This window comes from Pelmatolapia mariae, linkage group LG8, assembly GCF_036321145.2.
Source record: "Pelmatolapia mariae isolate MD_Pm_ZW linkage group LG8, Pm_UMD_F_2, whole genome shotgun sequence".
Taxonomy (NCBI): Eukaryota; Metazoa; Chordata; class Actinopteri; order Cichliformes; family Cichlidae; genus Pelmatolapia; species Pelmatolapia mariae.
The window spans coordinates 23482033-23505264 of record NC_086234.1 but is presented as its reverse complement, the minus strand read 5'-3'; the positions used below and the strand labels follow the sequence as shown (position 1 = coordinate 23505264).

The window sequence follows — 23232 nt, the reverse complement described above, 5'->3', positions numbered from 1 at the left end:
TATTTAATCTGAACAGCCCCCTATCAAAAACGACGTGATCACTGTCGGCCTCTCTTGGTTTTTATTTCCACTATTCATTTTAAAGCTCAGTTTTTAAAACCTTACATTGTAACTACAGCCCAGCCCATGCAGACTTTATTAATGACTAACTTCATTAATAATGTGGATTATCTCAGTTGTTTGTTCTCCTGACTGAAGTTTGGTCCATTTACAGCATCCTGCCATGCGATTGCATTTGTCACTAACCATCGGGAACCCTCACGTTAACTTCAGCTTCACTGTGTTTACATTATGCTAACCATAGCTGTGTAGCTAGCCACTACGTAGCACATCATTATATACCAGCTAGCCCAACTTCAGTAACCCTACAAACATTACTGCTGTTTAGTTTTCTGTCTTCATTTATGTCTGAAGTGATAGCAGAGCTGAATGTTTCATTTTTTTTTTCAGAAATCTCTCAGTCAGAACATGGTATATTATGTTTGGGTGGAAACTAGCGAGCTAACTTCCTGCTAACTTCTAAGGCAAGGCAAGGCAAGTTTATTTATATAGCACAATTCAACAACAAGGTGATTCAAAGTGCTTTCTATTGCTTCTAATGCCGTTAAATTTCCTAAATTCTGTTTTCATGGATGCCTGGATGTTAAACTTAATTGTTACACCTGGCAAAGCAGCCACACTGATCATTTTGTTAAAAATGAAAGAATTTAGACAGTTTGTAACTCTCAGTGATGCCGCAGTGTTTGTTTGACTTTGGGACCTGAAGCGGTGTTTGGACCCGGACATGGCTAATGACGTCAGACTTAAAGATCGGATAACTGTTGTAGATAAAGAGAAAAACAAATTCACAGTGAAGACATTTCAACACAAGAAGAGACTTTGTGAAAGTAAATGACTTTAGTGACTCCACTGTCTGCTAACGATCAACGGTCAGCTACAAAACGATGTATGACGAGCAACACACATAACCACCTAAAGCTCCTTTGATTGCTCTGATATTCCCACTCTTAATTTGACTTTTTGATTTTTTTTTCAGTAACATTTGAATTTTGCTGTTAATTTTGTTAAAGTTAGCACTGATTCTAGCACATCTTGCCAACCAAGCTAGCTATTGTTTGCTAAAAACAAAGCAATCCATGCTCTCTTCCAAATATGAAATATGTTGATGTTTTGGTCTTTTGGTGCTTATAAACTAATATCTGTGTGCATCTATATTACGGTGAGGGTTACTTACAGATACTTTTTACTGCTCTTGCTTTAGACCAGGTGTCTCATACGTCCAGACAACTTCAGGAAATGTGAAGGACAATATAGATTTGGACTTTTTAACAGTATTTTCAAGTTTTAAAGAGTTCTCATTTGCCATTCATACTAAACCAAAGTAATTACCTCACAGATAAAAAATTAAATGACAGGAAAATTATTGTGAGCTTGCAGTAAAAATATTAAAAGAAAACTATTTCAGAATTCCAAGGCAATCTGGGAAATGAACTAACATTACTTTTTCTGTAGTTTTGCACATTTATCATTATCACCTCTCCAGCCCATTTAAGATCAAAGTGGGCCCTATATGTCGCCCACAATGTAAAATGTGATTATGGGAAATCATAACAGCATACTGTTCCCATAATCTAACAGTATGCTGTTTCCTGTTTTCTCATATGAAGTGAGATTATTTAAGGAAATTTTCTATACTTGACAAAAGAGCCAAATGAGGCACTTTCATGAGCTGATTTGAAACATAGGTTGAGTGTTCTTATAATGTTTTGATATGGTTGATATACTGTCTTTTTATATCAACCATAGTATGTGTAATATTTTGTCATAAAGCTGTCCTTACGCTGATTCAGTTCTGTACTTTCAAATGTCTTTCTTTTCTAAGTCACTGTTTCATGAAAGTAAACTGAATGTCCATAGCAACCATTACTGAATATTACACAGGTTCTGATCTGAGGTTCCTGTTTCCAGGGACTGGAAGATACCGCTAACCTCATGTCTCTGCTGGTTGTGGGAGGGCATCTCCATGCTGTTCTGTTAACTGTTTACCCATTTACCTTCTCTCTCCGGCCTGCAAGCCATCTGTCAGCTCTGTGTATGCATACTTGTGATTGTGTATGTGCGTCTGAGAGAACGAGAGAGGGAAGGAGTAGCTATTCTTGTTTTGCTCCAGTGTAACAAGCAAGAAGGGATTGTCCCGGGACACCTTAATGTGCAAAAGGCGGGCATTCATGGGTTCATTAAGGGAGTTTCTCCCACTTAAGGTGCTGCACACACACACGTACACACAACACACATACCCTCTCCGACATGTGTTGCGAATTTGTCAGACAGACAGACTTGGAGTCAGTTCGAGGAGGGAATTCCTTCATCTGCACGCTCCTTCAAGCAGCACATGTGCTCAGCATCTGGTCCACACACTCACACACACACACATATCCAACACACACGTAAGCAGAGGCAGTGAGTGTGAGAAGGGATGACGATAAACACTGATCAAAAAACAAGAAAAACGTTTTTTCAGGCATTCCACAGTCTCTCCCCTAAGTGTTGTCCTTCTAACCTCCCATCACAGTCAGAAAAGCGCCTCTAAAGAGCTGCTGGAGAGTGTGTGTGTGTGTGTGTGTGTGTGTGTGTGTGTGTGTGTGTGTGTGTGTGTGTGCGCCTGCGTGCATGTATGTGAGTGTGTGTGTGTGTGGCGTCTCAAGGTTAAGAGGCCGACTGATCTGATGCTGCTCTTTTATGTACTGTCGAAGCCATATCCTCCACTCAGTGATGAGTGATTCACCCGCTCTTGACGTCTCAAAGGGGATGCGCATATGCCACTCTCTGCTTTGAAGGCTGATTGTGCGAGGGTACATGTGAATATAAGCGTGTGTTTGTCAGGCTCGCAAACATTGCGCGGATGCTTTGCTCAGTGTGCAAGCACAAGCAGGCACAGCACTATGTGTGTGTGTGTGTGTCTCAGTGTCAGTGTGTAAGCGTGTGTGTGTTTTTCAAACTTTTCTGGACTTTCAGTTGCAGTCCACAGAGCGCTGGAATGAAAGCATATTGTTTGCCAGAACACATGCATTGCAGCCATGTCTAAAAGCAAGAATGTAAATGTGGTTCAGAACCTTATGATGATTAATCACCGCTTGCCCTGTGCGGGGTGGGAAGTGTTTAATACATGCAAAATATAATTGGCTACATAATAACGTTTTCCCATTTTTCTGTGTTTTAATTCCCAGCGTGATCGAGCACGTCCTGCAGAAACAGCAACAGCATTTGCCGCGGCTCTATTCACACATGCTTCCATTCTTTCTGTATGTTCCAGGATGTTGGAGTACTCGCTCAACCTGCAGAACGTCAGCTTTTCAGCAGTGAGGACGGTTCGTGTGCTGAGGCCGCTGAGAGCCATCAACCGAGTGCCAAGTGAGTGTAGACCTCTGCTCACGAGCCAGATCCCAGACCCTCATACACTCCGTCCTTTAATATCAATGCAATTTTGGGCTTCCTCTCCTTGTTTTCTAAAAGTCAGGCCAGGTTGTTACAGATAAGGACACAGTGCCCAACTTTTAGTCTGGGAATAGCTTTAGGCCAATTAGAGTTATTATTAAAAAGTAGATGGTGGCGGTGCAAGCGCAGGGTGAGAACACAGGTAATCTTCCAGTCTGTGAGGTTCAAGCGGCTGTGCTCTGACAAAAATATCACACAGACAGTATGGAAACATTCAAAAACACATTCAGCACACTAATTGTTTTGCTTCCTTTGATATCTCAGTATCGCTCCTTTCATTGGGCCAAAACAGTCAGGTCCAATTTTAAATGTGCTTGGCATTTTTCTTTTTTCTTTCTTTCTTTTTTTTTTAAATTGCATGCAAAAGCAGGAACCCATGTGTGCAACAGACACCATATCATAGTTTGACCAAGCAGCCAACCAACCTGCAGGGCTGAAAAATGAAGCCGGCATGGAAAAGCGCCAATGGCCACTTGAGGCTGGCTCCAAGAGTGACTAAATCCCCACAGTCTTTCATGTTAAAATGGCTAACTTCTGCTAAGAAATTAGCCTAATGCCAACAAAAAATTGTTCATGTGTTGTTTTGATCTCTATAATAACCACATAGCAGTGTTTTGGTTTTTTTTACATTCACTCCTTTGGCTCTTGTTTGCTACTAGCTGTTTTTCAGTATGCTTCAAATCAAGAGAGCAAAAACAGCAAAGAGTGACTTTTGTATTTTTTTTTTAAATTCACCTCTTTCAATCTTGTTGAGGCTAAAGTTAAAGTTGTTTTAGCAGACCTGATGCTTAGCAGACAGCTAAAATCAAGTCACTAAGTCGGACCACTCAGTTGTGTTCTCTTGATTCCCCTTGAAGCATACTGAAAAACAGCTAACACCTATCCTGTGCATTAAAATTAGTATCTCTTTTGCCCTGACCCTGTCTCCCCTCACCCTAAGCTGTTGCAGCAGATGGCTGCCTCTCCCTGAGCCTGATTCTTCCAGGTTTCTTCCTGTTAAAAGGGAGTTTTTCCTTCCTACCATCACCAAGTGTTTGCTCATAGGTGGTTGTCTGACTGTTGGGGTTTTCTCTGTATTATAGTAGAGTCTGTACATAATAGTAAAAACACCTTGAGGTGACTGCTGTTGTGATTTGGTGCTGTATAAATAAAACTGATTTGAACTGATGCTGAGGAGTCCTGTGAATAGAAATCAAAAGGCACATCCAAAAACTGACATTCAGTGACTTCCCAATGGCCAGCAAGCAATATTTTGGTTCTCGTGGTGAACTAGGCTTGATAGCCAAAGATATTAGCCATGTGATTTTACCTTATCTTATATCTTATATTGGGTCTATTTGCCTGTAATGTTGCTTGCTATAATTGTTGGTAATGCAGGTTCAGTTCCTTCACAATGGCGGTATGTAGGTCAGGGGCAAGTTGATCCACGGTTGGACACCTTCAGCGTCTCTGTGTTTTGCTATTCTCCCCATCCAGTCAGTTTTGGTCTCTGACAGATTTATAAGCAATTTTCCAATTCACCAACTTTTATTAAAGGACCGTAGTTCATAGCGACACTCACAGACTGACTGTCACACTTGTTCATTACCCTCCACGAATCCCTCAGTCACTCGCCCTGTCTCGCATCCTCGCCCATCTCATACTTACTCTCACACCCTCCCCCAGGAAGAGTGCCCCCTGTTCCCTTCCCCTTCTATTCCATCGGTCTTCATTACTGTTTAATCAGTGCAGATTGAATTTCCAGTGCACACATTAAGGTTTAAATAAATCATAAGGATTTCTATAGTACCCCAGCAGTCCACTTGGTGCCTTCCTTCTTAACTTGATATCAGCACCTGCAATGCTTTCATTTTAGATACACATCCTAATTATGTCATTGGCTTCTCTCAGAATCATTTCATCGCAATGTGTGTGAGTGTATGTGTGTGCGTGCAGGTGTTTACCCCATGTGGGTGCATGAATGGGATATCAACCCCCTTCCTCTCCCATTCCCCCAGCCGATGACACTCTTAAGCCCCTTGTATAATCTCACTCTCTTGTCAATCAAAGCCATTGCGGGGGGTTCACCCTTGCTCATTACCCCACATATGCAACACACACACACTAAGAGAGTGCACAGTTACTCACACTGACTCGCTCATTAGGCATCCAACCATCCCTCACCCTAATCATGGAACTAATAGTGGCATTCATGTGCGGATGATTTGGTCTGATTCTGGCCCTGTGGGGAAAATGTCATTGGGTAGATTTGTACTGGTGGTAGTGATGGGGAGGGTAGTGGGGGGGGATGCCTTTGGTGTGGCTTCTATCTGTCTTCTGCCCCCCTTTTAGCTTTTTTGCTGTCTAATCAGATCCTGTGGAGAAACTTGCAGCATTCATCATGACTCTGGGTGGGGATGTTTGTTGTGTAGCTCGGGCTATTTGGAGGTAAACTGAATTGAATCTGAACACGTGGGTTCTCCAGTTTTTCGATGTTGGCCATTCATGTCCTAGATGATAGACAGGTTTTAGAGTATGAGGCTTTTTCACATTTCTGTTTTTCCCCTGTTTCATTAGTCTACAGTGATACAAAGGCCAAAGCTGCAGTTTGACATTTGAAAGTTCACCAAGTTGATAAAAGAATTTGACTTGCCTAATTGGCACATTTGCCACATTTTAAAAGAGGTGATGTGGCTTTGAGTCATACATGCAAAAGCAGCTCTGTCCACATAATTAATTATATAATTTATTATTGATATACAGTGCTCAAGAATATTAAAGAAACACTTGGAAAAGTCATCAGATCATGCTGGATATCAGTACTTATACAGACTGGGTAAGGTGTTAGGAGTGAAAGGATACCAAACTGTTTGATGGAGATTGGTATTATCATTAAGGCTGAAGTCAAAGACACCCTGAAAATCAAAGCACAAATATGATGAAGCAGGCCAGTCAGTTCTGCTGGAATTTCATTGCATCAACTGAAAATGGTACTCAGTAGTTTGTATGGCCAACACCTGCTTGTTTGAATGCCTGGCAATGTCGGGGGAATTTTCCTAACGAGATGACGTTCTGCGGGAACCCCCCCCCCGATCTGGACCAGGGCATCACTGAGTTCGTGGATAGTTTGAGGTGCAGCCTGGTGGCTTCAGATGGACTGGATAATGTCTCAGGAGTGTTCTCTTAGATTTAGGTCAGGTGAGCGTGGGGCAGGTTAATGGTATCAGTTCCTTCATCCTCCAGGAGCTGCCTGCGTACTCTTGCCACATGAGGACGAGTACAGTCATGAACCAGGAGGAAGCCAGGACCCACTGCCCTAGCATCAGACCTGACAGTTGGTGCAGGGATTTTATTCTGATATCTAATGGCAGACCATCACTGACCTACCACCAAACTGCTCACTGTGACTAACGTTACAGGCAGCATAATATTGTTCATGGCTTCTCCAGACCCTTAGATGTCTGTCACATGTGCTCCGGGTGTGACAGGTCCAACACATGGTGCCAGTGTTGGACCTGCTAGTTCTGATAGTCTATCACGAATGCCAATCAGGATATATGATGCCGAATAGCAAGCAAAGGTCCCACTAGAGAATGTAGGGCCCTCGAGCCACCCTCTTGAAGTCTTTTTCTGATTGTTTACACCAATGACCTGCTGGAGAACATTTTTGTAGTGCTTTACAAAAGAATAGATACCAGTCCTGCTGATGGGTTAAGGACTTGTCCAGCTCTCCAAGAGTAACTGTCTCTCTCCTGGAATATGTTTCATGCTATTGAGACTGTGCTGGGAAACATAGGAAACCTTCTGTCAATAGCATGCCACCCTGGAGGAGTTGGACTACCTATGCAACCCCTGCAGGGTCCCAGTATCTCCTCATGTTACCAGTAGTGACAGTGACCATAGCCACATGCAAGATTAGTAAAAAAGCAGTCAGAAAAGATGAGGAGGGAGAAATTTTATTTGCCTTAACCTGTGAAATCATTCATTCATATTTTGGGGATTGGTGCTAATTTCATTAACACCAAAGCAGACACCAACACCAAATATGTTATCTAAATATGGTATCTTATATTTTGTTCTGATTTTACTACCTTATTTGGGAGGGGGGACAAGTGGTATATTTGACTTATTGGCAGGCAATTATTTTATTATATTTTTTAAGTCACTTAACACTTACCTAAGAATCACTAAAGTATAAAATGGCACCTCACTTAAGGGATGAATCATTTTTGTGTCTGTACATAATAAACAACTTAGCAGCGAACCCATTTTAAATAGCATCTGCAGGCACTTTGTTGCTAGAAGCAACACAATTTGCTCCCATTTCTTTAGCTGAATCTATAAAAAATGCCAAGGATAACACAGTTGGACAGGCATGAAATGATGTTCTTGCACCAACAAGGTGATTCCCAAAGAGCTATTAGCTGAAAACTTGGTACAGTATATCTCAGCATGGAATATAGTGTGTTTTTAGAAATTTGAGGAAATTGCCCTTCTTTTTCTGGGGCACAAAAGAAGAAGTGGCAAGCCTGAAAAACTATCTATAAAAGATGAACGGTATCTGAAAGTCATTTCCATAAGAAATAGGAACAAATCCATCAAAGACCTGACACAGGATCTCAGAGATGCAAATGGGACTTCAGTTGAGCCACCTACTGTTCGGTGAGGCGTCATCAGAAATGGTCTCAGTAGAAGGGTGGCTGTCAAGAAGCCATTGTTCAAAAGCTTCAGGAAGCCCAGAGGACTATTCCTGAAGTCTACTTAAAGAAATTGAACGAAAACTTGGATCAGAGAGTTCAGGCTGTGTTGAGCTACAAAGGTGGTCATACTAAATATTGACTTGCAAACTCTTGTGTTGTACAAACTCGGGCATTTCAGTAAATTCCAATCTTTTTCCTACTTGCCTAACGAAACACAAAGAAATAATGGGTGACTTAAGACTTATGGACAGTACATGAATGAAGTTAACGGTGATTCAGTGCTCTCAGAGACAAAAGAGAGATGTATCAAGTTAAGTTAGGGAAAAATATCTACCAAGTGGGAAAAAAGGCTTTTAAGAACATTATCTTCTATCAAACTAATAACCTTTCTATTGTGATTTTTACTCGACTTGACTGTTGATTCAATATTTGCAATTTTAGTGTCCTGGTGACCACCGAAATTCAAGTTAATTTAGTGCTTGAAAACAACTGCTGAAATACGAGTGCCTGGAGACCGAGTGGCATGATTTGCTTCAAGAAGGAGTTTTGGCGGGAAATTAACTCCCTGGTGTCTCTGTTTCGTCCACTGTGTGCACAGAGATGCATCTAGGCCAGTGTATTTCCGCTGTTCCATCTGTGCCTCACAATTAGCATTATATAGAGAGTTTCCTCAGTAAATCTGTTAACATGGTGTGAATATGTTGCAATCAACCTGGGGTTATTCAAATCCAGTGTGAATTGGGCTTAAGAGCTGCTTATGCATGAACATTAAATGCTCATGTTTCTAAGTGATTAGCCAGCATTCTGGGCTCAGGTGTAGAGCAGCTGACCACTCCACAGGTTGAAAGAAAGCCATTTGGCACATTAACAGCAATTACTCTAATGCAGTGAGCATCAGCTCTATGCAATGTAGGTGTTGTGTAGGAAAAGGTATTTTATTTAGCACCAGCAAAGTTTCAAATCACCAATACTGTCATTGCTATTTAGTATGGATGGGTATATAATGTCTAGACAGGGTTGCAGGGAAATGGGTCACCATACTCAATAGATCTATCTGTTTATCTATCCATCTATCTGTGATGACTCTGTAGTTTTAATTGTCAGTTGTGTAGTTCAATATATCAAAAATGTAAACGTAACTAAAGCTGCAGGTGACACGTGGCTGCACACCTCAGCTGATGGATTGTGTAGATAAATGGCTTATATGCAAGCACTTACAGGTCAGCACTTTTTGCTAATATGGTAAAAACTTTCCATCTCCAGCCTTGTATTTAAATTTCTTGTTGCTATTGGTCCACTGCTGCCAAGAATGTAAGTCATCTGAACCTGGCTCAGCAAATGTATAAACTGTTAAGAGTTCACATTCCTCCTTGTTGTTATCCGGAGCCCCTCGCGGGTCTTTTTGGACTTTTTTCTTTGTCTTACCTTGAGTCCATATTGGAACAGAAGGCTGAAGCTCATCTTAAAACACAGACACACACACATCTTCACACTCCCGTTAACGAGCACATTGTTCCTGGGCCGGTGTCCACGTCCGGCACTCTGGCAATGATTGATGCGCTAACATGGCAGTCCTGCCAGTGGAAGTGACAGATACATTTCGCAGGCTCCATCCACTGGCTGCCAACAAAAAAACAAAAATCCCAGACTGTGTCACCACCATATCACCACCCACCGTCTGCCATCTGATTGGCTATTACCCTCACGTCCAGTACCAGTCCGCAGGGACCTTGTACCAGCCTGTCATTGGCTAAATCAAGGCAGACATGACAGCGAGTGACATACCTCTGTGTAGTATTCAAAGGGAGTTACTGGGTGCTATTGTGTCCAGAATACAGTGTTTTCTTGGGTGACAGAGGAGCATCCCCAGCTTTCTTCAAGAATGAAATTTTTTTTGGTCTAAAATTCTTTACATGGAGTTAAACAAAATATCTAGTACAGATAAGGTCTGCTGTAGATATTGTTTCTGTGGATATACTGAAAATATCTCATTTTTTCTTGATATTCAAAGCAAAAGGTGCTTCTAGTAAGTATTTAATAACCACATTCTTTAATATTTAAATATATATTATCAGCAAATGCTACTGTTGTATCCTTGATTCAGCTGCTACAAAATTCAAATTGAAGAGAGCTGCATTAATAGGTTTTAGTTACAGTCCTTGAGGCACTGAAAGCTAGAATACTAACTTTAGAATGCTGAAATGTAATTTTTCCTGCCTTGTGTTTATAGGCGTAAAGGTGCCATTGTTATGCAGGGAAGGGGAAAAAAATCCTTTTTTATCCTCAGGCTTTAGTTCACACTTATTTTACTATGCAACACGCAGTATTTTCAGAATAGAAAAGGGATCCAGCATGATGGATTCTCATCTACCAAAGTTCCTAGTAGACTTACCCGCCAACTGAAATTGTAATTCCTTATTTGGTTGCTGGCGAGTTTTAATGAATTTTCCCACCGTGGTTATCGGCAAGTTCTTAATTCTGAAGAGCAGCTGCTGGGATTAAAGAGGAACTCCACTGGGTTTATGAATACATGACAGTTTAGTAGACATGTAGCGTACTACATAGCCTTTGAAAGTGATTGTAGCTGCAGAGGAAGTCAGAGAAAATACCGAGTGGTGATACCATCGGGACACTATGAATTTAAACGTGCATTTTAAAGTGCGTTTTAAAAAGTATGGGAACAAAAAAGGTGTGGGAACTGACAGACAAAGACATTTAAGGTTTGCATCATAGGACAATTGGGTTTCTGGATATTATGATCAGAATCCCAATATATACTTTTTGTCTTTATGAGACGCATTTTTAGGACGTAACCCAGGTGACCCAAAGTCATGTATTAGCCCTATTTTATGTCACAAATGGACACAGACATTTTGATAATATCATAATAAATGTAAAGGTACTGTGAATAGAATTTGAGGTTATTTAATAGACAAACACAATGTTGTACACATAAATATGCACTGATTAGTGCATCTTCCAAGAAATAAATGTATTCTTATTAACCTGGAATTAAGCCACTTAACCTTAAATGCGCATAAACATAATTATTAATTCCCAGTATTGTTGTAATTACTACTTCTCCAGAGAAGTGAGAACAACAACAGCTGGTTATAAGCTAACATTATGCCAGCTAATGTGCCGGCTTTGAAAAACAATTTGTGAATAAACTCTCATATGATGAGAGGATGTATTCAAAGAGCCCGAGTCCAACAGGGTTAGATCGACTTGCCGGCTAATAGCTGCTAACAGCAGCATTGACAGAAAAGTTCAGGATATCCTCAACAACTCGCCTCAGTATAGGTGTCATGGGACAGAAGTGAGCTTCACCAAATCATTGACTGATATCAAACTCCGATATTAGCCAGTCAGTTTTACAGCCATTTCCAGGGTGACGAGACGTGGACACCTACAGCGGCCACCATAGCTAGCATTGTGCACTTGAAGTAGGAGGAGTAAGAATTCAGTTGACTGCAATCTGACATCTAGTGGTGAGATTTTACACACGTACCCTTAATTTAACAAGCAAAACAAAGCCGAATCATTCTGAAGCTTAACACAACAAAAAATGCCAAAAACATGATGAGACAAGTTACAGGTACCGTCCGAGGTTTGTACTTTACAGAAACCGTTCTTAAACTTACTGTAGGAGCAGTATTTGACTTTTACTCTTATTAAACCTAATCAAGTCGTTTTGATTAAACATACCCTAAACACTGTCTGAAAACTAAAAGTCAAAGTTGCTGCCATCCCTCCTAACGTGGACGTGATTTTGTTTTTTATACTTCCTCATCTAGCGAGACAGTATTCTGGAGGACTACCCTGCACATTGCAAACTAACATTAAATATGCACTCAGTGCGTTAAATGAAGATAAGTTAGGAATGAGAATGTGTTGATCTTACTGAACTTTTGCCAAAGCTTAGTTCATCCGATTATGTCTTTAAATGAGGCAATAATTCATGGGTAACTTAAGAAACCGAATAGATTGCATCAGGTTGGAGGGCAAAGGTGGTTTTATGCCTCAGGCTTGCAAATGAGCAGACGTAACAAGATAAAACTTTTGCATTCCTCCCAGACTCGGTGAGTCTCGATGAAACTTTTGGCTGCTGCGAGTACGACACATTTGAGCGATTGATAAGCTGGAGGCAGCAGTCAATAGGTGATTATCACAAGACACACACTCTTACCCATCCCTGTCTTAATGAGACTGATTAATAGCCCTCAGGCACTTGCTGATTGTTGAGCTGCCTCATGTGCCCTTTTCCCCAGAGCCTTATCAAACTAGCCCACACATATGCACAAGTAGAGCTCGTACACATTTTCCTCACTTTCTCACACACTCGCGGACCTGCAGTGCATGCACATGCAAGCTGTTATTTCTACCCATGCATCAATAATACGTAGTGTTTCATCCTGTTCTCCACGCTCTGTTAGGCTTGGTGTTTGAGCTGTACCAGGTTCATGCACACTGTCTTGTACTTCCACCCAGATACGCCCTAAAGGCAACAGCAACACAGGAACATTATCAACCTCGCAGCTCCCAGCATGACCATGCCTCCTCCTCCTCCTCATCCTCCTCCTCACCCTCCTCCTCACCCTCCTCCTATGGCACATTGTTTGCCAAGCCACAGTACTGTAATTAAAGAGCTCACAAGAACGTCCTAGCTTCTATTCTTCCCTAAGATGTTGGGAGAAGGGTTTTATAGAAAGGCCTAAGTCACCCCCTGACTTCTGCTGTTTTATTGCGATGTAAATACAAGAGGGAGAGCCTGGAGGAGTCAGGGGACGGGTTTGATCCGGAGGGCTCCTTGTTTAAAGAGGAGAACTGAAGTAATAACACGCTGATAAGGTTAGAAAGAGTTCAGAAGAGGAAGTTGTTTGCCAGAGGATGAAAGTAAAGAATGTCGCAGCGTAATCCTTGCTCTCCGCTGTCAATCTTTTGCTGTAAAAAACAAAAAGCTCTTTTTAGTCGAATCTTATTATGACAAGAACACCCCCAGCAGCTGTTGGCGTGCGAGTGATATTTCCTTGCCTAAAGACAGAAGAGATTGTGTTTTACTTGAATTTTCGGTCCCAAGTCATTTTCAAGGTTTTAAGCTGCCACAGTTTCTTAAGGCTTGAAGTTCAGGTCTTTGATCAGCTGGAATATTCCCAGATAAGCAGAAGACGAAAGCACGCACAATCATCACCCCACAGCTGTGTTTTGTCAAAGAGATTTGAGTTGATGCAGAGGTAAGTGCAAGTGAACAAGTAGATGTGTAAAAAGGTGGAAAAATGTTCCTTTTTAAGTCATCATTTGTTTGAGTGAATGATGGAGTCTAGGGCATCATTTATCACATCCAATCGTTCCTTCAAGCTTATCCAACTAGCCTCACAGCTGGGCCGGAGTCTATTGCAGATGAAATGGTGAAAAAAGGGTAGTACAAAGAAGAAAAATAGTATCCAATCAAGTTAAACCATCTTCAAATAAATACATATAAATATTGGGCTGAGATCTGAGGAATTCGTAGTCCAATCAATACCTCAAACCATTCTTGAGACATTTCTGCTTTGTGGCTGGGAGCATTATCCTGCTGAAAGAGGTCACAGCCATCGGGGTATACTGTTTCCATGAAAGGGTGTATGTGGTCAACAATGCTTAGCTGGTTGTACATGTCAAAGTAACATCCCGGAAACATGATTTGTCCAAGCAGGCTACTTTCTTCCATTGCTTTGTAGTCCGGTTCTGTCCAGTCCAGCTCACGTGCCCATTATGGACAGGATCCAGTATGGTCACCCTGACTGGTATGTGACCATGCAGCCCTGTACACAACAACCTGTGATGCACTGACACGTTCAGCTACAGTAGCTTTTCTGTTGGACCAGACCACACAGGCCAGCCTTCACTCACCCTGTGCATCAGTGAGGATTGGCTGCAGACTGGCTGCTGTTTCTTCCTTTGACCACTTTGACCAGGAACACCCTACAAACCATCACATTTTGGCCCATGTCAAACTCGCTCAAATACTAATCTTTCCTGCTTGCTCGCCTGGTTCCTAATATACCTCACTCGCTATCACCTGATAGCCAAGATGAAAAGATAATCAGTGTTATTCATTTAACCTGCCAGTGGTCATAAAGTTAAGCCTGATCGGTGTGTTTATATATGTATATTGCACTCACTCACTCATATAAATTGTGTATCTTTAATTTAGGGATTTGTTTATCTGCATTTGCACAGCTATGCCACTGTGGGTTTGTTTGTATGGAAGGCCAGTTGTGGGAAAAATGGATCAGTCTGACTCAGTATGTAGAATAATCATAAGCATAAAACTATGTGAGTAAACTAATTTAGATTTTTTTTTCAGTGTCTGTTTCTCATAATTTTGTATCCACTGGTCAATACAAAAAAAAATTCCGGTGATTACAAAAGTTCAGTTCTAAGCCCGTTCTCTTCATCGGGTTTCATTTTTTTCCACATGGACTCTGGCTTTGAGTCTCATGACTCACTTACACAGAGGATTATTTTCATTTTGGGGACACGCAGTCATCTCTGTCTGGAGTCGCTTACAGCGAGCTTGTTGCCGTCCACTCAGAGCAAATAAGAAGAGACGCAGGTGTACGCTGCCCCTCGACTCAGAAAGCCCATTAGTTCACAGTACACAGATTACAAAGCTGGCTGGGCCGGAGCTGGACCTGGACAGGAGAGCAGAGGAAGCAGACCTAATCTGCCTGCTAACAGATGGCTCCCCCGATCACACGCAGCAACCCGCCTGCCAGCCGTGTTGGAATGGAGTGGCCGCCCACGGCGAGGTTGGAGAGGGCACACAGGCGGAGGAGGAGATGATTGTTATTGAATATGAAATGTCGATCACTTGGAATGAGCACACTGTAGAGGTCGGGAGAGGCTCGGTGGATTGATTGTCTTACCTCGGACATAAACAGAGGTTCTTCTTAAGAGATTCATGCTCGCGTCTGTCACTGTTTAACAAGTTACTCTCATGAATGGCTCTGATCCAGACGATGTATTGTTTAATGCCCTGATTTATACTCCTCTCACAATAGCACTCTGCAAAACAAACGGTTGCCACTTCAAATACTTTATGTCGTCTTACTTCTGGCTAAATTGTTTCCTAACTGCCATCACGCCTGTTCCAAATACCAATTGCTCAAAGCTGACTTCTTTAATGTTCAGCCATTACAGCCGTACCAGCTCTGAGACTCTTCTGGTTTTGATCATACTCTGGACATATTTCGAGTATATTAAAAAAAATAGAAAGAAAGAAAAGAAAAATCCTCCACATACCGTACTTGAATAACATTAATATGTTTACCGATGACTACAGCAATTCTAAGATGGTTAATGTGATGAATGTGTTGTAATGTGTTGCACTCTCACTGTATGTGAGAACCCAAAGTGCCCGAAGCTGCGGTTCCCCTCGTGACCACTTGAGGCTAGCTCTGAAAACAAGTCCCCAAATGTAATTTTGAAAGATACAGATAAAGTTTTCTTTATTTAAGTTGATTTTATTTTACTGTTGTGCCATTTGGAGAATTGAGAACACATGCTTTCTAACTAGGTGCCAAAACACTGACTTCAAAATGCAGTGTTTAGAAACCAGTGACATCATGATGGTACGTCCTTCTTTTATGAACAGTCTTTTTGTCTTTTGGTGGTTTTTTTCTCTCCAATTGAAATAACCGAGTTCACGTAGCTCTTTCATAACTCCAAGACAACATTTAGTTTCTTGGAAATAATGAGCCTCACTGTGAATGCAGCACAAGCAAGTACAATTATACAATAGATTATATGAATATGCAAAAAGCAAAATAACAAACAAACAAAAGCACTGCTATATATTACATATTTAATCTATCATAACTGGTACTGTACCGGGCTTCTGACAAATATAGCCACTTTTGACGTAACGTCTATGTATCTTGTCATGTTAGCAATAGCTGATTGATTAAAACTCACTACTAGGTAAGTTTTGTTTCCACTCATTGAAGTTATTGACTCTTTTTAGCTAATATCACTTATCAGTCTCAGTGCAAAATGTTCAGTTGTAACTACATTACCTTTTCATACCTGTCCTGCTATGATGGGAACTGTATGGACTTCTAAAAAGATTTAAAGATTTTCCACTTTTTAATCCATTGTGATTACATAAACTCTGCTGGAATAGGACAACACCATTTGGACAACCTACCTGCAAATCTGCAGGACAATGTAATTTGAAGTAGTTAAGTAAATAATTGTAATAATGTTTTAATTTGTGTGCGCATGTGTGTGCTTTACAAACATATTTCCACATCATGACTCTAAATGTAAATGAGGGCATTTCAAAATGAACATATTAAATTTTTGTTTTTAACATTATTGATATTTATCTTCCAGCATTTTTCAATATTGTAACCATTATACTTTCACACATTTATCCACTTCACAGAATCCCACGAAGGTCTGTTAAAATAATGATGATAACAAGTCTTGTGGGTGTGTAAGTCTGAGCTGTGTCAGTTATAGAAATCTCAGATGCAGATGTGTAGTACTGCTGCTCTGAATCACAGCATATGAAGCCCGTCATTGTGTGGACACTAATCCCAGCTGCTGTTGCTAACTCAGGCACAGCTAAGCAGCATCCTCAAAGCTCAGCACATTACTCTCTGAGAGCGATCACATGAAGGAGTCGCTGCTTAATGTGCACTCTGTGTGTGTGTGTGTGTGTGTGTGTGTGTGTGTGTGTGTGTCTGCAATGACCAAACACAGGGAAACACAGGGGTAGATTTACCTTTTGACTCGGGTCTCTCAGAGCGTATGGGCCCTCACACCTCTGAATGAATCCGTATATTTTCAGGCAGTTCAGGCAGTCGTGATGAAGGTGTCTCCCACCAAAGGGCAAGTGGCTACAAATGGCCACAGGCAGTGAGTCATGCCTTCATTTTTACATAACTCCTGCACTGGATTGCTTCCCTTGAATCATGACAGGATGTTTCTCTTGTAAACAGCCCTGCAGAGCCGTATTTAATAACTTGCACGATGACTGGAGCATCGCAGATAATTTCTTTACGCCTCTCATCTTGTGCCGTGATGGTAAATGCTATTTATGCTGCTACCGCGTCCAGTGCGTAATGTGGCAGCTATTACACAAACTGAACCGTGCTTTTCAAGTACCATTCAAGTTTCCAGGCTTTCTCTGCTGTCACTTTTCAATTTTAGCTGGATTTCACAGCTCCTGGATTTTTCTCCAATGTCTGCGAAAGACAGAATCCAAACACGCACGTTATCCTGCAAATGTTCAGCACTGTCACTCATTCTCTTGTGCCTTACCTTTGCTCCTCTCTTCCCTTCATCTCTCCCCCTGCCTCTCCTGACGGGCTGTGGCTCATTTTGTTCTCCAGATCTGAGAAAGTCCGCAAACTCCTTCTTGGTTTTCCTCCCATCTGTCAACACAGAAAAAAAAAAAAATCTGTCAGTGTGCACCCGATTAAACAAAAAAAAACTGAAACGAAAAACAAACTCAGAGCTGAAGATATGAAAAGTTTCTGATGCAGTTTTTTGTCACTCTCAGATGGCACAGTAGTCTAAACATGAAAAGGATGAAATTTCGCCAACTTTAAAACAGGAATGGTAAATGCATGCACTTTCACTCCAGACCAGAGGAGATTTTAGTGGATATGGACACAAGCAAAGACTTTACTGTGTATTCTGACAGTGGATCTCCTCCAAATCACACTTTAAAGTATTCCTGATATATGTATATTTAAAAAAAAAAACCCATGAAGATGTCAAGGGAAACCCACTTTGATTCATGAATTTGTTTTTCATTTCATCTCATATTCCCATTTTTTTTTTGCTCCTAACACAACTGATGGGATTTTAACTTGGAAATTGCTCATTTTTTCTGATTACCCTTTAATATTTTGAAGTAGAGCCCAACTGATTTCTCAGCAGAGAAATATTCTAACTTTCTCAATATTATAACTTAATGTTAGCTGTTTGCCAATATACTGGTATCCACATTCATCACAGCTAATAAAGACAAATTTAAAAAGTAAAGCAGAGATGGAAGAAACACCCTTCAATCATGCTGTAAGTGTTGATGTTGACTAGTTTATCTGCTAGAGGAAAGTTTGGAAGTTTTGGAATGGCACAAACATAACCAGATCCGAGCAGAGTCAGGCAGAGTGTAAACAAGTAATGTGTTGTCTTGTAAACTGCATTGTCATAGTATGTTATTAAGGACCCATAAATAACATCACATGATAGAACTGACAACCTGTCCAGGGTGTATCCCGCCTCTCACCCTCTGGTAGCTGGGATAGACTCCTGACAGCCTTCTCATCTCACTCGTCCGGTTCAGATTAAAACATTAAGGTTTCAGGATCTTTACAAGTATTTCAAGCGAGCAGAGAAATTTGGAGAGTTCTTTGTGTTATTGCTGGGTTTTTACCTCACAATATAAAGCGCCTTGAGGCAACTGTTGTTGTTGTTTGGCGCTGTATAGATAACATTTGAAATCAACTAACTGAATTATTTTGCTTTGATTTTTTTTTATCTGTATGGTCAGTTCTTAATGGTAAAACACTGCAGTTTTTTAAAGGAGGGAGATTCTTATATACCTAAAATTCACTATGAAAATATCACTGGCCCAAATTTTAAATGAGTTTGCTGAAATGTTGACATTTTATTAATTCATTACTTATTAAAGAACAAGATAGTTCATCATCCTGAAATGTCCTGAAAACTGGCACTAGTCTTTAAAAATTATAAAATGTTCTTACATTCATATATTTGGGGTTTTAAATACTTTTAGCATTGTAGACCAAAATAATGCTATTTTAATTTCTATACTCATTTAGATCACACAATGCAGCTGCATCCATTCCGTTTTGGATCAGACAACACTATAATCCACAGTCCAATTTAAAAGGTGGCAATAATGTGCCAAAACTGATACAAAACCAGCAGGACCCTATGCTGCTACCAGGAGGCTGAGTCAAATCCAAAACCAAATATTTGTGGTCATACGCAGGTGGCAAGTCAGTTTAGACAACAAGGCATGTGTGAAAACTAATACATGACAAAACCAAAGTACAATGCACAGGAAAAAATGAAGATTATGTACAATTTGAATGAGGTATGGAAAGCCTGGCTAGAAATGAATATTCTGATAATGACAAAGGGAAACTACAGCATTGTATACTTGAGAGAGTAAATAACTGATAGGATGCTGGTGTGGCCTGAAATTGAGGCAACATTAAAAAAGCACAAAGTGAAATCAAGGATTTGCACAAAACACAAAGTGATTAAACACAAAAACCAACACAAAACTGTAATGGGAAGTCTATCTATCTATCTATCTATCTATCTATCTATCTATCTATCTATAGATAGATAGATAGATAGATAGCTTGTTTTTAATTAAATTTGAGATCAAACTTAATAAGATTCAAATAATTTTCTCTCATGTTTTGTTTAACTCAAATTGTACTTAAAAGTCTTACAATTCTCAAAAGTGTCTAAATTAGCCTGTTTGGAGTGTCTACAAGTAAACAAATTATTATAATGTACATTTATATATCAATTATATAACTTATACTACTAAGCATTTGTGTCTTCTTTAGCTATTTTCAATTTTGGTACAATTTCATTCAAAATGATACCAAAATGTTTTAAAAGTCTTAAAATTAGCATGTTTTTACAGGGTGTCTATAAGTAAACAAATTGTAACCTTTTCTTTTATCAAATCCGCACCTGCCCTTTTGAAAGCATTCCCCAAATAAACTAATGAGCTCAGTGCCTTGGTTTCTTTAAATGGGACCAGATAACCCTTTGATTTCATATATCTCGTTTTCCCACCCTCTGCCTATTTGGTGCCCTTTCCATTGACTCAGTGTCCTTCCCTTCTGCCCTCTGTTCCTCGGTGCCATCAAATGAGGCTTCGATTCGACCTATCCAATTACCCAGAAAACCCCTGATCAGGAAAATGATCCTCATTATTAACGCCTGACTCAAAAACACAGCCAGAGAAGGAGACAGAGAGACAGAGAGATGGGCAGGCAGAGGTAGAACTAAAGACACGGAGGGGGAAAAGGGGAAACCGAAGCAGTGTGATGGAGAATAGAGATCACACATTGGCAAAAAAAAAGAGAGAACTGAACAAGGTTAGGTAAGATAGATGAACAGATGGTTGGATAGTATACAGCTAGTGAGAAAATCAATGTGAAAATCAAATCAAAATCTGAGGGACAGAGCCAGAGTTAGCAGAGGGAGTGTGTAGGCGGTAGGAAGTGTGTGTGTTGTCAGAAACTTGAGGGAACACTGTCCAGAGCAGACAGATTTAGAGATGTACTGTATGAAAGGCAATAAAGCAGGTCTTTTACTGTGGCTTTAATTCAGAACAAACTGTAGGAGTCCTGCTGGTACTTTCACAGACTGCTAACTACTTCCGCTTGACTCAGGACCGTTGTGTCTTCTCCAAATATATTTTTAAACATTATTTTAAAAGGGTGTTGCTAAGCACACCAACACAGTGAAATGACAGGTTTCTAGTAACTACTAAGCATTTATGCTGTCCGGGGCTCTGACTGGGATGTCACTTTGGATTTTTGCTACACCAGTGTCATCGTGGACAGTTATAGCACTTACAGTACTTTTCAGCAGCAGAAACTTTGACATATTTCACTGATGATCAATACATGCTGTTGGTTTGCACCACTTCTAAATGGCATCTCGCTAAATTTGGAAAGACATTGTCACTGTCACATTGGCATTCTGGTGTTGGACCAATTAGGGCTTACTGTAGTGTGTATACACTATATATTAGTGTTTATAATGCCTAGTTAGTGTTTTATTAACAATCATCGGATACTACTGTGAAAAGAAGTTGTGTTTGAGTTGTACTGTGGGCCATGTAGTAATTAGATTCTGTCAAAAAAAAGCAAACATAAACAATGTGTAGAATAAAAAGGCAGTAGCTAGCTATGTGTCAAACTGCATGATGTAAATTTCGTTGAGCATAGAGTCAGTTCAGGCAGGACAAGATCAATCTTGCTCCGCTGATACCTTTCTATGGAAACTCTAACGAGAGTTATTGGCTGCTTTAGCTTGCCCAACATTGCTGTACATCTGCAAGCCTCTTTGCAACCCACCTCCATCCCAGTTCTTTATGTTTTTCACATCAAAATGTGGAAAAAGCCTAAAAACTAAAACAAAAGCTATTGGTCCTGTCAGTGCAACATGCCATTTATAAGTCATTATTAGCAGTGCTTTATATATTAAAAAAATGGATGCACAAAATTAAATTCTGCTATACATGGCGGTCTACAGTTGTTCATTTCAATTTCCTGAAAACCGTTTTTACTGGCGAAAAATTACATCCTGAAAAACTGACACACTGAATCATTTCTGTTTGTCAAGGGCCCCATATTGTTTACGAGTGACCCACAGCACTGTACTTCGTCTCTTAAAATGAATGACCGTGTTTTGACAGTCCTTTAATAAGCCCTGTTTTGGTAGTATAAAACATAAAGCGCAGAGCGGCTATATTTACTAGATTATGACATGTAACAGGCTGTTATTTCTGTGATTCATCATTTTTGTTTCATTTTCATTAAACTGAAAAAAGCTACTTCGGCATCTGCTGGAAAGTGTGTCATTTCATCAGATGAATAAAACACAAAATTTTGCAGGTCTGTTAAAACAGGTAAATGCAACATTTAGTGTGAATGGTAGTAAATGGAGAAGTGCTTGCGCTGGTACTTGTTTGACTAGGATATATGCAGCGATGAAAAACGTTCTGCAGTGCCTCTTTAACTAAAAGAGCTTTGATTCTCCATTCAAACAGACCTGATCCACACAATGCAGCTACATGGATCTACTGTGTGCTGCACAGATGTTTGACCTTTGCTGTGTCTCTTCTCTCAGGTATGCGTATCCTTGTGACCCTGCTGCTGGACACCTTGCCTATGCTGGGTAATGTACTGCTGCTGTGCTTCTTCGTCTTCTTCATATTTGGCATAGTGGGCGTCCAGCTGTGGTCTGGCCTGCTCAGAAACCGCTGCTTCGTCGAAGACAACTTCTCCTTGTGAGTACCATGCTTTCCATTTCTACTGTACTCATGTATGCATTGTCTATTTTCAATTCAGTTCTATTTAATTCAGTTAAATTTTATTTATATAGCACAAAATCACAACAACGGTTCTCTCAAGGTGTTCGACACATTTGGTGCTTTCTTGTCCAAATTCCATTTAGACAAATTCCATTTAATGCAATTGTATTTATATAGTGCCAAATCACAGCAACAGTCGCCTAAAGGCATTTTGTGTTGTTAAGGAAAAGACCCTACAATAATGCAGAGAAAACCAACAATCAAACAATTCTCTATGTGCAGGCACTTGGTGACAGTGGGAAGGAAAAACTCCCTTTTAATCTGTTGTGTTCCATTTTATATTGGTTTAAAATTATGGATTCAAATCTTATACAACATTGACATTTCCAGCATGCTAGACTGCAGTTGAGTACTAAAGTAGTACTAGATTCCTGTATAGAGAACAATACCACAACCTGCATTAGATTTTACTTTACCTTCAGTGCCAAATAAGCCCTTTTAGCTAGCTAAAAATGCCCTCATCGGTGGTAATGATATATCCTCCTTCTACAGGCTGAAAATTGTTCAACTACATGCAAAGATGACACTATATTGAGAACAAGAAGTGTAACTAATTGACTGCTAGTAGACTTTATGCAGCCACACTTGCATTAGCACAATTAAGAATTAAAACCACCAACTCTTATTATGCAAATGTCACAGTAGTAGTATAATTAATTGTTAAAAAATGAATTGTTTTGACCCAGACAAATAGCCAAGCTTTCTATTAAATCTTTAATAGACAGATCTCATTTTTCAATCTGCAAAATTAACATCAATAGACACTAAAATATTGAATATGAATATTTTAAATTGATCGAAACGAATCGTAAACGATACAGATTATATAATCAGTTATTTACAGGTTAATAATTGACAGAGGATTTCTTTAAATCACCCTGCCGTTCTTCAGCTGAGACGTCT

General features: G+C 40.2%; 1 protein-coding gene across 5 annotated transcripts in view; it reads left to right on the top strand.

Annotated features, from left to right (window-relative positions):
* cacna1g (calcium channel, voltage-dependent, T type, alpha 1G subunit) overlaps positions 1-23232 on the top strand; it is a 218841-nt gene that overhangs the window by 44412 nt on the left and 151197 nt on the right. For all 5 annotated transcript variants that reach the window (XM_063481624.1, XM_063481626.1, XM_063481623.1 and 2 more), the window contains exons 3-4: positions 3314-3411; positions 22086-22245. In XM_063481624.1, the coding sequence (XP_063337694.1) occupies positions 3314-3411; positions 22086-22245 (258 nt within the window). The remainder of the gene's footprint in view (positions 1-3313; positions 3412-22085; positions 22246-23232) is intronic.